Source organism: Anolis sagrei, chromosome 5 (assembly GCF_037176765.1).
Source record: "Anolis sagrei isolate rAnoSag1 chromosome 5, rAnoSag1.mat, whole genome shotgun sequence".
Classification (NCBI taxonomy): Eukaryota; Metazoa; Chordata; class Lepidosauria; order Squamata; family Dactyloidae; genus Anolis; species Anolis sagrei.
This window is the reverse complement of record NC_090025.1, coordinates 183,882,209-183,897,773: the sequence shown is the minus strand read 5'-3', so window position 1 is coordinate 183,897,773 and position 15,565 is coordinate 183,882,209. Positions and strand designations below refer to the sequence as shown.

General features: G+C 45.6%; 1 protein-coding gene across 1 annotated transcript in view; it reads right to left on the bottom strand.

Annotated features, from left to right (window-relative positions):
• PDE3A (phosphodiesterase 3A) overlaps positions 1 to 4,934 on the bottom strand; it is a 281,361-nt gene extending 276,427 nt beyond the window's left edge. Inside the window, exon 1 of the mRNA XM_067469301.1 lies at positions 2,948 to 4,934. Coding sequence (XP_067325402.1) covers positions 2,948 to 3,937 — 990 coding nt within the window. The 5' untranslated portion in view covers positions 3,938 to 4,934. The remainder of the gene's footprint in view (positions 1 to 2,947) is intronic.
• Between the last annotated feature and the right edge of the window lie 10,631 nt (positions 4,935 to 15,565).

Below are 15,565 nucleotides of genomic sequence, written 5' to 3'. Positions count from 1 at the left end.
CACAACAGGAGCGACTTGCAGTTTCTCAGGTCACTCCTGACACGACAAAAAAAAATGCACAATGATTATCCTTGTATCGCAAAGAAAGTACATTTCTGCACCTATTTCCAAAAGTTCCATAAAAGTTTCCAAAATAGATTAAAAACTCTTCCCTTTACCCCTTAGCCAGATTCATATAAATAAAAACCACACACTGGGTGCCAAAAATGAAGCAAATCCACCACTTTTTTCATGTCAGGAGCGACTTGAGAAATTGAAAGTCGCTCCTGGTGTCTGCAAGGATGTTGCCCAGAGGACACCGGGATGTTTTACCACCCTGTAGGAGGCTTCTCTCATGTCATTGCATGAGAAGCTGGAGCTGACATATGGGAGCTCACCCTACTCTCTGGATTCCAACCGCTGACCTTTCAATCAGCAGTCCTGCCAGCACAAGGGTTTAACCCATTGAGCCACCACAGCATCTGTAGAATTCTAACTATAACCAAAAGCTAGGTGTGCAAAAAAAAATGGCAACAGAGGAATCAAGATGCAAACAATGCAGCAGGCCAATAACACGCACTGGACACATTAGCTCTGAAAATCTGTCCACCTTGGATGGATCAAGCCTTCTTTTAAAAAAAGACCAAACACTTTATTATTTCACCCTCAATAATAAGAGGACTAGTGCATTGACTCTAGAGCCTGCAAACAGAGGGAGAATTACACTTCCCATCGAGGAGAAAAGATTTGCACAGGCTCAGGCATCTCTGACACAGTCCTCCAAATAATTTTGAAAGTGAAGTTATCTCAAGTTATGCAACGCAGCACCCAGCTTCCCTGAGGTACACTCACTCCAAAAATGCCCCACTGACTACAAGAGGCCTTGTCATATAAACAAGAGGCCTTGTATGTAAACAACAACTTTATGGCTGTTGTTATTATTATTATTATTTTAAAAGAAGACTTAAATACAAAAGCTGCACAAAATTCTTCATCCTGACATTACACTTCTAATGGGTACACTGGTGTCTTTCATGCCAGCCCTGGACAAAAAGGCGAAGGAAAAAGAAAATAGGCTCCAAGATTAGGCATCTTGGAATCCTCCTATACCAGGTATGGGTAAGCTTTGGCTCTCCCTCCAGGTGTTTTGGACTTCAACTCCCACAATTCCTGGCCTCAGGCCCCTTCCTTTCCCCCCTCAGCCGCTTAAGCGGCTGAGGGGGGAAAGGAAGGGGCCTGAGGCCAGGAATTGTGAGAGTTGAAGTCCAAAACACCTGGAGGGAGAGCCAAAGCTTACCCATGCCTGCCCTATAATATAGAATTAAGAGTCTGACAGACTTGAAGTGCCATGGCTCAGTGCTATGGCATAGAGGAGCCCAGGTTGTATAGCCTTCTATGCTAAAGAGTGTTTTCCCAAAGTATATAGCTCACAATTCTATAGCATTGAGCCATGGCAGTTCAAGTGGTCTCAAACTGCCTTCATGCTACAGTGTGTATGCATCCTTGTCTTGTCTTGGGATCCTGAAAGCCTTGTTCTGTCTTGGGACCCTGAAAGCCGGCACAAAACAACATCGGCCTCCCAACTTCCCCGAAAACTTTCGCGTCTCTTTCACTTCTGCCCCGCGCGTGGGTCCCACACGCCCCCCTTTTCACCCCAAGAAATAAAAGGCTAGGGCAAGAAAAGGGCCAGAAGCAGCAAGTCGGGATCCAATCCTCAGCAGATAGACCCCCAGGCTGCAGAATGTGGTGCGTCTTCTTTGGGAAAGTTAGAACGCACACTCCCCATTTTGTCTTCAACTTTGGGGACATCTTTCCCCCTCCCAATTGTCTTTTCCTTGGAGAGCGAGGCTATGAAAGACCCCAGCCCTCACTGAAGATACCCTGAAACTGAAGAATCCTGTGCAGCTTCGGTATTCGCTTTTCCAAAGTTGTTAAAAGCATGGGATCATCAGCTCCCAACTTTGGGGACATATTTCCCCCTCTAAATACACTTCTTCTGGTGCAGGGGGGCTATGAACTACCTCAGCGAGGCTATGAAAGACCCCAGCCCTCACTGAAGATATCCTGAAGCTGGAGAATACCGTGCAGCTTCTGTATTTAATTTACCAAAGTTATAACGCACACTCTCCATCTTGACGCATGGATTATCGCTCTCAACTTTGGGGATCTCTTTTCCGCTCCCAATACTCTTCTCCTGGGACGTGACAGGGGGGCTTTGAAGACCCCAGTCCCCACTGAAGATACCCTGAAGCTGAAGAATACTGTGCACCTTCTGTATTCACTTTTCCAACGTTACAACGCACGCTTTCCATCTTTACGCACGGATTATCACTCTCAACTTTGGGGGTATCTTCCCCCCCCCATATTCTTTTCCTGGGATTGGACAGGGGGGCTTTGAAGACCCTAGTTCCCCCTGAAGATACCCTAAAGAAAACCGTGCACCTTCTGTATTCACTTTTCAAAAGTCACAACGCACGCTTCCCATCTTTACGCACGGATTATCGCTCTCAACTTTGGGGGCATCCTTTCCCCCTCCCAATACTCTTCTCCTGGGATAAGACAGGGGGGTTTGAAGACCCCCGTTCCCACTGAAGATACTCTGAAGCTGAAGAATACCGTGCACCTTCTGTATTCACTTTTCCAAAGTTACAACGCATGCTTTCCAATCCATCTTTACGCAAGGGTTATCGCTCTCAACTTTGGGGAGCTCCTTCCCCCCAATACTCCTTCCCCTTCTCCTGGGACAGCGGGGTTATGAAAGACCCCAGCCCTCACTGAAGATATCCTGAAGGTGAAGAATACTGTGAGGCCCCTGAAGCTGAAGCATATTGTGTGCACCTTCTGTATTCACTTTTCCAAAGTTAAAACGCACTCTCCCCATCTTTACGCACGGACGATCCGCTCTCAACTTTGGGGCGCTCCTTCCGGCAAAGCCCCTCCAAGTGCCCTTCCGCTCGGGGTGCCTTACCTGTTCCCGAGGGATGCAGGGCAGCGAGGTCCGCCGGTGGGACTTATTCAAGCCGCAGCCGGCCATTTCGGCGGAGATCATGGAACTGGAGCGCCGCCGTTTCTTCACCGGGCGGGCAAGTCCCGGAGAGGGCTCCTCGGCTCCTTCTCTTCTTCCTCCTTCTTCTCTTCTGGCTGCTGCTGCTTCTTCTTTGTCCCTCTGCTTCCGCTGCTTCTGCCTCCGGTGCCGGGCGTAGCTGGCTCCCAGGATGCCGGCCAAGGCGAGGAGGGAGGCCAGGTAGGGTCGCCAGGAGGGCCCGAAGGCGAGGCGGAGCGCGCTAGCCAAGGCCAGCATGAGGACGCCCAGCCGCGCCAGCCATCGCCCGCCGCTCAGGCAGCGGAGCCCCAGCCCCGAGGAGGAGGAGGAGGAGGAGGAGGAGGAGGAGGAGGAGGAGAAGAGCAGGAGCAGAAACAGAGGCAGCAAGCGGGCCGCCCCTTCGCCCTCCTCCCCCTCCTCCTCCTCCTCCTCCTCCCCGTGATGCCGCTGTTCTTCTTCCTCCTCCTCCTCCTTCTCCTCCTGGGTCTTTTCCTCCTCTTCCTCCGCCCCGAGGGACCAGGCCAGGCGGGACAGCGCTTCCCCACCGAGGCAGCAGCAGCAGCAGCAGAAGGCGGCCAAGAGCCAAGCGGTTGCGCGCAGGCGGAGCCCGACCCAGCCCGGCCACAACGAGGCGGCCAGGAGGAGGCAGGAGAAGCCCAACAAGACCCAACAAAACCCCGGCCAGGGCGGGAAGGGCCCTCCGGAAGGCAGCCACCACGCCACCGAGCCCAGCGCCAGGGCCAGAGGGAGCCACGCGCGGAAGGAGCGCCAGGAGAGCCCGCTCTCTGCGCCCAAGCCTTCGCCTTCGCTTCCCGTCCCCGCCGGGGAACAGCAGCCCTTGCAGGCGCCTTGGGCCACCTCCGCTTCCTCCCCGACCCGGTTGGGGCCAGCCATCAGCGGAGAAGGTTTCACCATCTACTTAGGGCCACTTTTGTGTTGAGGGGTGGGCAAAACGGGGCCCCTTCCCTCTCCTTGAGTCCTCTTTGGGAAAGGAATCTCCTTGGGAAGGTTTAAGATGAGTTTGCCACAATCTAATCTCCCCCTTTTACAGAGAGTGTTTATAAATCCATCCAACGGGCCCCTTCTCTCTTTGGGAAAGGAATCTTCACTCCAACTCCTTGGGGTTGGGAGAGTCTAAGCTTAGGTTGCAAAAACAGAATCTCCCCCTTTACAGAGAGCCATCCAAGCGGTCTGAAAGTTCCCCCTTTTACAGAGAGCGCTTATAAAAACAGTTTGAAAGTTTCTAAAAGTGGAAAGAGAAGAAGTCGCTTCGATTTGCTGGTAGATCTTGAGCTATTCTTTTAAGTTTGCATGGCAAGGGGTCGGGCTGGATGGCCTTTGGGGGTCTCCTCCAGCCTTGTATGGAAAGACAGCTTTGCTCTCCGGAAGGGAAAGGAAAGCAATTCTTTTTCAAAGTATTTCACGGCAAGTAGCTAGCCAGAGAGTCCCTGGAGCTTGAGCTTGGTTTCCAACGGGGAAGGGAAAGCGAAATGTCAACAAAAGAGTGATGATAGGATCACAGTGAGTAGCCCGAGGGTCCCTAGAGGCTTGGAGGGGTCTCTTTAGGTCCGAGGTCTCTCTTGCCGCCTCCTCCTCCTCCTCTTCCTCCTCCTCTCGGTTCCAAGGAAGCCTCTCTCACGCCTCCTTCCATCCCGGATGCCTTTCCCCATCGCTCATGGCAGGAGAGAGAAGCAGACGGGGCCGAGAAGGGGAGAAGTTTGCCTCGGCCGGAGCAGAAACGAAGCAAGACCGGAGGGAGAAAGGGAGGCACTCTCCCCCGCCTTCCCCACTCGCGAAGAAGATCGCCTCCGAATGAAGCCACGCAGAGAGCGGGGCTGGAAGGTCCCGCAACAACAAGCCTTGTACAACACGGAGGGGCTGCAAAGGGAAGCTAGTCTGGGCCAGCTCAGAGTGGAGAGGGAAAGGAGGGAGGGAGGGAGGCTTGGGGCGGGAACTGCACTCCACCATCCCCGCACCTGGATTTCCCCGCAGGGCGCATCTGCACTGGAGGATGAATCCAGTTTGGCCCCACTTGAACTGCTATGGACGCCTGGGAGTTGGAGTTTGACAAGGCCTTTACCCATCTCTGCCAAGAAGAGCTAGTGCCTCTCCAAACTACAAATTGTAAAGGGGTTAAGACTTTGTCAAGCTACACAAGGAATGGGCCAACTTGGGCCCTCTCTCCAAGTGTTTTGGACTTCAGCTCCCGCAATTCCTAACAGCCCCAGGCCCTTTCCTTTTCCCTATGGGCCACTCAAGCTACACCAGGCATGGCCTAACTTGGGCCCTCTCTCCAAGTGTTTTGGACTTCAGCTCCCGCAATTCCTAACAGCCCCAAGCCGATTCCTTTTCCCTATGGGCCACTTAAGATACACAAGGAATGGGCCAACTTGGGCCCTCTCTCCAAGTGTTTTGGACTTCAGCTCCCGCAATTCCTAACAGCCCCAGGCCCTTTCCTTTTCCCTATGGGCCACTCAAGCTACACCAGGCATGGCCCAACTTGGGCCCTCTCTCAAAGTGTTTTGGACTTCAGCTCCTGCAATTCCTAACAGCCCCAAGCCCTTTCCTTTTCCCTATGGGCTACTTAAGCTACACTATGCACCACTTAAGCTACACTAGGCATGGGCCAACTTGGATCCTCCCTCCAGGTGTTTTGGACTTCAGATCCCACAATTCCTAACAGACTCAGGCTCTGTTTAAGCTTCACCAGGTATGAGTCAACTTCAGCCCTCCTTCTAGGTGTTTTGGAGTTCAGCTCCCACAATTCCTTACAGCCCCATGCCCTTTCTTTTTTTCTATGCACCACTTAAGCTACACTAGGCACGGGCCAACTTGAGCCCCCTCTCCAGGTGTCTTGGATTTCAGCTCCCACAATTCTTAACAGACTCAGGCTCTGCTTAAGCTTCACCAGGTATGAATCAACTTCAGCCCTCCCTCCAGGTGTTTTGGTCTTCAACTCCCACAATTTCTAACAGCCTCAGGCCCTTTCCTTTTGCCCCTCAGCCACTCAAGCTACACCAGACATGGGCCAACTTCAGCTCTCGCTCCAGGTGTTTTGGACTTCAGCTCCCACAATTCCTAGCAGTCCCAGGCTTAAGTGGGGACTGTCATAGTGCTGTCATAGTAACCACATGACCTTGGAGGTGTCTACAGACAACACCAGCTCTTTAGCTTAGAAACGGAGATGAGCAACACCTCCCAGAGTCAGACACGACTACACTTAATGTCAAGGGGAAACCTTTACCTTTACTAAATAATGAGATGCCTTGGAGATGGGACCCAAATCTAGACATGAAATTCATTTATTTTTCATACACACCTTATACACATGGCCTGAAGGTGATTTTATACAGTCTTTATAACAGTTCTGTGCAATGAACAAAGTTTGTGGGCACTGAACCATCAGGCAGCACATTGTACATTCATGTGTCCCATTTTGCATTTTGGAATCCCAGTTAAGGGATGCTCAACCTATAAAAGGTATAAACTTATTTTGATATTGCAGTCAGTGAGCACCTAGCTTCTTTGTTGTTGTTTACTATTTGTTATTGTTTATTCACAAAGAGTCGCACTCTTCGCGACCTCATGGACCAGTCCTTGCCAGAGCTCCTTGTTGGCCATCGCCACCCCCAGCTCCTTCAAGGTTAAGCCAGTTGCTTCAAAGATACAATCCATCCATCTTGCCCTTGGTCAGCCCCTCTTCCTTTTCCCTTCCATTTCCCTGAGCATCATTATCTTTCCTAAGTTTTCCTGTCTTCTCATTATGTGGCCAAAGTACTTCATCTTTGCCTCTAATATCCTTCCCTCCAGTGAGCAGTCGGGCTTTATTTCCTGGAGTATGGACTGGTTTGATCATCTTGCAGTCCAAAGTACTCCCAGAATTTACTCCAGCACCACAGTTCAAAAGCGTCTATCTTCCTTCACTCAGCTTTCCTTATTGTCCATCTCTTGCATCCATAGGATACTATGGGGAATACCATTGCAGTAATTATGTGGATCTTCATTGCCAGTGTGATGTCTCTATGCTTCTTAGCTGCCAGTGTAATTTGGGCCACTGCTTTCAAGGTCAGGGGTTTTTGATGAGCAGTGGGGCAAATCTGTGCTTCTTGGGCTATCAGAAGTGGGAGTACGCAGAGATTTTCCCCTTGATGAGCTGGGCCAGAACCATTTAGGGCTTCATAGGTTAAAACCATCACTTTGAATTGTGCTCGGTAACAGACTGGCAGCCATTGGAGCTGGCATAACAAGGACTTGTGTGCTCTCTGTACCTCACACCAGTGAGAAATCTGGCGGCCGTCCATTGGAACACTTAAAGCTTCCAAACAGTCTTCAAAGGCAACCCCACATAAAGTGTGTTGCAGTAGTCTAATAGCATTGGTGTAAAAGATTGTGTGCATATTTGCTTAGAAAAAAGTTCACTGGATTACGCAAAACTTACTCTGAGAGCACAAAGACATGTAGGCTCAGGACCGCTTCACTATTTTCATTTCCAAAGTTGAGCCTGAATGAGGAGTCAAGGGTTCTGTCACAACTAAGGACCTTAAATTTTAGGCAGGATTCCTTCCTAGTTCTTCTTAGCCATCAACAAACCTTGGATCTTGAAGAAAACTGGAAGAGGACTGGACCAGCAAGTAGGGATGTATGTATAACAGGGATGTGAATCTTTGCTAATTTTTGTCTTGAAGAAAGTACTGTGACCCTTGGGATCTGTTGAGGTTTGGTTCTAGGAGCTCCCACCCTCCCAATGGATATCAAAATCCATGGATGTCAAGCTCTATTATATAGAATGATGCAGTAAAATGGTTTCCTTATATTAAATGGCTTGCCTTTTAGATTTTTTTTAAAAAAATTCAAGCCATTTAATATATTATTTTCAAATGTGGCTTTGCATGCCCGGTGATGCAAAGAGAGACGAAGTGGGCATGGCTAAGAACAGGTCTTCCTGAAGGCCACTGGGGGAGTGGCCTTCAGGAAGAGCTGTTCTTAACCATGCCTGCTTCGTCCCTCTTTGCATCGCCGGGCGTGCAAAGCCGCTGATGCAAAGAGAGACAAGGTGGGCGTGAGTAAGAACAGCTCTTCTTGAAGGCCACATCCCCAGTGGCCTTCAGGAAGAGCTGTTCTTACCCACGCCTTCCTCGTCCCTCTGCAATCCATCGCCGTTCATTGCTACCCAAGGAAGGGAAACTGCGAGGTTAGTTTTAAAATCTGTGCTTAGCCATGCCCGCCTTGTCCCTCTGCATCGCAGCTCCCCGCAAGGGAAGGAAGGGAAACTGTGAGATTTTAATGGTTCTTGAGGGAGGGAGGGGCACCTTCCATTAACGAAGCAAATGAAGCGATTCGGATCTCCTGATATTTCCGAAATCATTTCAAAATCGAATCGCCAGTGCCCCCTACATCCGAAAAGAGTTTTGAACTTTTTTTTTTTTTTTTTTTTTTGGAATCACCCAAGCCTAGAGACCAGCTTTGCTCCTGGATGGTCAGGTTGCTGCTATAGTTGGAGTATTTTTTCCCAACTTGAGCTAGTTTGAGAAATTCTAGAGAAAGAGAAAAAATAAAATCCCAGAGTGATGGAATGGACAATTTTATTCTTCCAATTAGTCCAGTGCATTTTGGTCCAGTGATATTTAACTACCTTCTTTGGGGAAATAAAACTTTAAAACTTCCTACAAGGATTCCAAAAAGAGTATTTTCTGAGCTTATCCTTTTTGGAATCTCTGTAGGCAGATTTAAAAATTGTATTCTCCTAAAGAAGACCATTAAAAATTAATAGGGCAAATTAAAAAAAATAAAATCATTTTTTTCAACCTAATCTCTCCTTTGTATCCCTTCTATTGGGTATTACCTGTCCTCATTGCTTTCTTTCCCTCAAGAAATTAGATCTGGCCACTGCGACATATATTGTGGTCACATCTAGATACAATAACTGCAGCACGTTTTATGTGTGAGCGTTTAAAAACAACATGCTCTTGCTGGAATAAGTCCACTCTTCTGGTTGTATTACATCAACCTTGTTTACATTTCACTGGCTCCCAATGTGTTTCTCAGAACATTTAAGGGTTCTGGTAGCTGGAATTATCTGTAAAGACTTAAATGGATTGAGGTCTGGATATTTGAAGGACTACCTCATCAGTTGTGGTTGCGCTGGTTGCCCATGCTCTGTATCCTACAGCCAGGGGCGGCTCAACCCATTACGCAAAGTAAGCATTTGCAGTATAGTTGATTTTGCCCAGGGACGCTCTTGAGGCGCTCTTGGGGGAAAATAGACCTTGACATATGCGAGTTGTAGTTACTGGGATGTATAGTTCACTTACAATCAAAGAGCATTCTGAACTCCACCAATGATGGAATTGAACCAAATATGGCACACAGAACTCACACAATGAACAGAAAATATATATCAGTGATTGGGGGGGGGGGGGGGGCAAAATACTGTTTGCTTACCATTGAAAATTACCTAGGGCCGCCTCTGCCTCCAGCTAAAAGAATCCCAGTGTTGTGGAGCCAGGGGAGGAGCTTTAAGACATAACCATTGTAGACCCCACCACTACCCATGTCAAGAAAGGTCTATTTCTTTTCTTAGCCACCTTAGTTCCTATTCTCCCTTTTCTCCTCTTAATTCAAGGCTACGTCTCAACAGTGTGTCCTCAACAAGAAGGTTGGTCAGAGAGAGTGATCTGTGTCATATATTCCTAGGTACTTTCATAACTTCACAAATATTGTAATGGTTAAGAACACAGTTTGAAAAATACTTGAAGAGATATGAATATAGAAATATGCTGAGGCCAATCCATTACTGTGTTGTTTATTCGTTCAATGCTTCCAACTCTTTGTGACCTCATGAACCATCCCACGCCAGAGCTCCCTGTCAGCCGTGGCCACCCCCAGCTCCTTCAAAGTCAAGCCAGTCACTTCAAGGATACCATCCATCTTGCCCTTGGTCTGCCCCTCTTCCTTTTTCCTTCCTTTTTCCCCAGCATCATCCTCTTCTCCAAGCTTTCCTGTCTTCTCATTATGTGGCCAAAGTACTTCATCTTTGCCTCTAATATCCTTCCTCCCAGTGAGCAGTCAGGCTTTATTTCCTGGAGTATGGACAGGTTTGATCATCTTGTGGTCCAAAGTACTCCCAGAATTTACTCCAGCACCACAGTTCAAAAGTGTCTATCTTCCTTCGCTCAGTCTTTCTTATGCTGTTACTATTGTGTACTAATAGCGTAATATCTTGTGACCCAGAGCATCATCCTAGCATTGCTCAGTTTTGTATGTGTGGAGGGGAAGTCAATTTGTCTCATTTTTACCCTCCTTCAATGTAACTTTTTATATTCTGCTTAAGAAATAGTAATGCTTTTGGCTAAAATGCGCCAATAAAGTGGGAGCACTTGTCATTTTTTTCTAATTTTTGTGTCAAATTTTTGAAAAGAACTTGAACAAGTTTATCCTAAGTTATTTATTTTATTTATATATCACCTTTAATTCAAAATGGAGCTTAACACGGATTGATGAGATAGAGTCTTCCATCTCTTACAGGTCTGGAGTATATCTGTACATAAAAGAACTATTCCTACAAGTCAGAGAACACACAGCTATTTGTCATCTACAGGCCTAAAACTCCAGGTTCTCATAGCCACAGTCTAGGTCAACAGCGTGCAGTAATATATTTAGCACAGAGCCACAGAAAAATGTATTTGCCAGCTGGCGAACACTGAAAGCTGAGGAATCAACTGATCCGAGCAGGGCCATTCGGTGGCCTTTTCCACCCTGCAAAATAAATCACTTTTTAAGATTTCAAGATAGTTTTGGTGTCTTGATATTTATTTGTGTCTGTCTGGGGTTTTACACCTTATTCCCTGTCTGACCCTTTGGAGTTAAAAGGACAAGGGGGCAATATATATCTATCTGTTATGACTACTGCCAGAGAGTATGGTTTTGAATCACAGCTTTCCAGTCTGGAAGAGACAATGGTGATAGAGAAACATAGAGGCTTTTAAAAATCCATGTTTCCAGCCAATGAATGCATGGAGTGTGTACTTTTTGAACATCTCCAGATGGTGGTGTCATGAACTAAGGACTCATCTATTGGCTAGTTATTGCGAGGCCAATCCAAAGCAGAATTGCTCCAAACTGGCCTTGGAGGTATCCACACACTCCATGCCCAATCCATGGTGGTGACAATAACTAACTTTTATTTATATTGCGCTCTATCTCCCCAAAGGGACTCAGGATGGATTCCACACATAAAAGGCAAACATACAACAACAATACATCCATACTAATACAATTTAAACTACCCAACACATAATTATTATTATTAATGACTTAGATGAAGGGTTAGAAGGCATGATCATCAAATTTGCAGATGACACCAAATTGGGAGGGATAGCCAATACTCTAGAGGACAGGAGCAGAATTCAAAATGATCTTGACACATTAGAGAGATGGGCCAAAATTAACAAAATGAAGTTCAACAGGAACAAATGCAAGATACTCCACTTTGGCAGGAAAAACGAAATGCAAAGATACAGAATGGGGGACAATGCCTGGCTCGAGAGCAGTACGTGTGAAAAAGATCTTGGAGTTCTTGTGGACAGCAAGTTAAACATGAGCCAACAATGTGATGTGGTGGCAAAAAAGCCAATGGGATGTTGGCCTGCATCAATAGGAGCATAGTGTCTAGATCTAGGAAAGTAATGCTACCCCTTTATTCTGTCTTGGTTAGACCACACCTGGAATATTGTGTCTAATTCTGGGCACAACAATTCAAGAGAGATATTGACAAACTGGAATATGTCCAGAGAAGGGCAACTAAAATGATCAAGGGTCTGGAGAACAAGCCCTATGAGGAGCAGCTTAAAGAGCTGGGCATGTTTAGCCTGAAGAAGAGAAGGCTGAAAGGAGACATGATAGCCATGTATAAATATGTGAGAGGAAGTCACAGGGATGGGGGAGCAAGCTTGTTTTCTGCTTCCTTGGAGATTAGGACATGGAACAATGGCTTCAAACTACAAGAAAGGAGATTCCATCTGAACATGAGGAAGAACTTCCTGACTGTGAGAGCTGTTCATCAGTGGAACTCTCTGCCCCGGAGTGTGGTGGAGGTTCCTTCTTTGGAGGCTTTTAAACAGAAGCTGGATGGCCATCTGTCAGGGGTGATTTGAATGCATTATTCCTGCTTCTTGGCAGGGGGTTGGACTGGATGGCTCATGAGGTCTCTTCCAACTCTATGATTCTATGATACTAAACACGAATTATAACTTAACAAATTAAATAAAAAACACAGCATGTTACAAGATGGACAGTACACAGTCCAGCCAGGCCAAAACCTAATTGGACTGGCTGAACTGTCACCTTCCCTTCCCTGTTGCCTTTGCCACTGCTGGATGGCCATAGAGCTCCAGGAGAATTCCTGATTATTGTGAGCACCCAGTGGTAACATCAGCAGAGATGACTGCATGACTAAGGAGAGTACCAAACAGCCATCTTTCTCCCTGGTCAGTTTCTGCTGACATCAGCATGGGATGCCTGGTCAAGATAAAGGAAAACAACCGTGTGTGCTCTTAGGACACACAGATGAAAACATATTATTCAAAAGCACGGTTCTTCTTATAGTCTGATCCTGCTGGGTTCTTTTTTTTTGGGGGGGGGGGTTGTTCTGCTTATGGTCAAAAAGCAAAGCAACAACATATCATTTATTCCTGTGTGCACAGAGTCAGGAAAACTTAACTACAAGGGTTCCAGCAGTAGGGATATTGTTATTAACTGTTGTCAAGTCAACCTCACCTTATGGTGACCCTATGAATGAGAGACCTCCAAGTCACCTTATTCTTGATCTTGCAGACTCAGGGCCATTTGGAATGTGACCTCCTTTTCCTACTGCCTTCTATCTTAGTATTATTTGTCTTTTCTAGTGAGTCATGCCTTCTCATGATATGGCCTTAGGATGACATTCTCAGTTTAGTCATCTTTGCTTCTGGGTTAAAGCCAGTTAAGGCTTTATTTACTCTTTGACCATTTTATAAATGAGTTTTTTGTTTTTTTGCAGTCCAGCTTATCTGCAGAACTCTTCTTCTCCAGGAGTCCATCTTCTTCCTATCACTTTTCTCCAGTGCAGTTGGGAGCAGAGCATAAAAGTGAAGCCTCTTTCATTGGTGCTGTTCCCATTTGAAATTAAAAGATGCACTCTGTTTCTCTGTTAGAATACAATAGGATTGGAATTAAAATTCAAGAATATTTGGAAAAAAAATCATTGAAAAATGTATTTCTCGATTGTTGAGAAATCCTGAAGAGGAAACGCCCTTTTCTAAGACTTCCTCACAGCAGGGAGAAAGTTGCTCAACATTTCTAATTTCTTTTCCTTCAAGAAAAAAAATAGCAGAGAATTACCATCTCTTGAATCCTTAAAATCCTCCAAAGTTCAGAGATGCCGTTCTTAGCCAGCTGTTCAAATATGATGAAAGGAAGCTTTTGCCAATCCAGTAATTTGAGGATCAGGCCTCGGGTAACTCCTTGGAATTATGATACATTGTAAATCCTTACAAAAATGTTTTTAATTAATATCTGATGATTCCTCTGTTTTCATTTCCCCCAGCAGAGCCAACAACATGAGATGGATGTGCAAATAAAAGAAATTCTCTCTTTACAGGTGCTCACCTTTCTCACCTGCCAACATAAATAAATAACGTCTGAAGGACTGTCCTAGGAATCACTCTGTGGTTTTGCTTATATAAAAAGCGATGTGGAAAATAACATTAGACTCTGGAAAAAGTCAAGAGAAAACAGTATTAGAAAAAATGTGTGCCTGGTAATATAGAGGTTGCAAAAGCATGCTTCATCCAGCACATGGAATTTGAACCTGTCTGTGTCCTGTAAAGCAGGGATAGCCAACTGAGGTTCTCCAGATGTTCAACCTACTATGATACCTCACCACTGACTGTGCTGACTAGAACTGATGGGAGCTATAAGCCAAAACATACACATACACGCAAGCCTTGAAAACCACAGCTTTCTGCACATCTCAGCTTTTAAGATAAGTCAGTAATACTCACATATCAAGGTCCTGAAAAATCTAAGATTCAGCATGTCAAATTGTACTCATTGTACTATGGGTTATGGAGCTTGCTGGGGGCGGGTTTGAAAACTCAGACTGTTTTGTGTTTCTGTTGCAACCACAAACAGACAAGTCAATAGGATTATCAGGATTATAAGAACTATCATGTTTGAGCTGTGGGCTGGGTTTAACAATGGATTGCAATTTATGTAGTCCTCCTTATACTCATTTTATCTGCAAATTGAATTCATCACACAAAGAAAGACAATCGGCACCAGCAAGAGGGATGTGGAAGTTCATGCACACCGACACAAACCCGCTAAATTTTTGTCATTTTCCAAAGTACCAGAAGGGGTGGGGAAGTTCATTTGGATAAGATTATAATAGATAAGGGAGAAGTAATTTTTTAAAAATGGGCGTTAGATAAGCACGACCCCTGCAAGAGTGGAAAAACAAGGAATAAGCTGCTTCACAAGCTAATCATGAAATATACAAACTCATCTGCAACCCACACCCCGTGTAAGCAATTTATGTGACTTGTCTGGATAATGCTACAGGTAAACACAAGAAGATTCCAGATCCATTAGAGAAGCGTGTTTTGAACCGCTGCTTTCACACTGCTGGGAATTGACTGTGACATAACCCACGTGATGTTTACTGATGTGTAGCATGGAATTCATTGCCAGTTTCCTTCTTATCGCATGCTATGACGATTGCACTTGAAAGAAATGTTATCAGACAACCACGATTGTTTTTTAAATATTTGCATGTGTGCGTTGGGTTTTATAACTTGTTTGCTCTGCATGACCATCTATAAGTGCTATCAGCCACTTGCCAGAGCACCTTCAAAAAAGGTCTCTTTGTTTTGTATATGCATAACTACTACAGGAATATGATTAGGGGCTGATAGGGTTTGAGCCAAGACTGTTCTAACAGATGGGAGGTGCTGGGGGTTCTCCTAATATCCACAAAGAAATTATTCATTGAGTGCCAGATGCCCTGTATACAGTTCAGGATATGGATGATAGAGATGGAAATGAAATACATATATGTGTATTAATAAATTAAGAAGCCAGTGTGATATAGTCGTTTGAGCGCTAGGCTTGGGTAACAATGGAAAAATTTGTTTCTAAACTCGTTTCGTTTTTAGGCGTCCATCGCGTTTCGTTTTTTAAAAGAATTCCGAAATTTTCCTTTTAAAAATTTCGAAATTTACGAAATTTCGTATAATTACGAATCGATTCGTTAGTGGCGGACGCGATTGCGCAATATGCTAAAAAAACCTCCTAATGGGACAGGGGGAACTTCTGAAGCTTCCCTCTCCCTCTGTTGTTGACTGTTGGTGTGATAAAACAAACAACAACTATAAAACTTGCACCAGACATGCCAAAATAATTACAAAATAATTACGAAATAATTTCGAAATAATAATGAAATAATTACGAAATAAATTGAAAAAATTGTTTCGAATCTAATTTACTCCTCACACTATTCCTGCATGG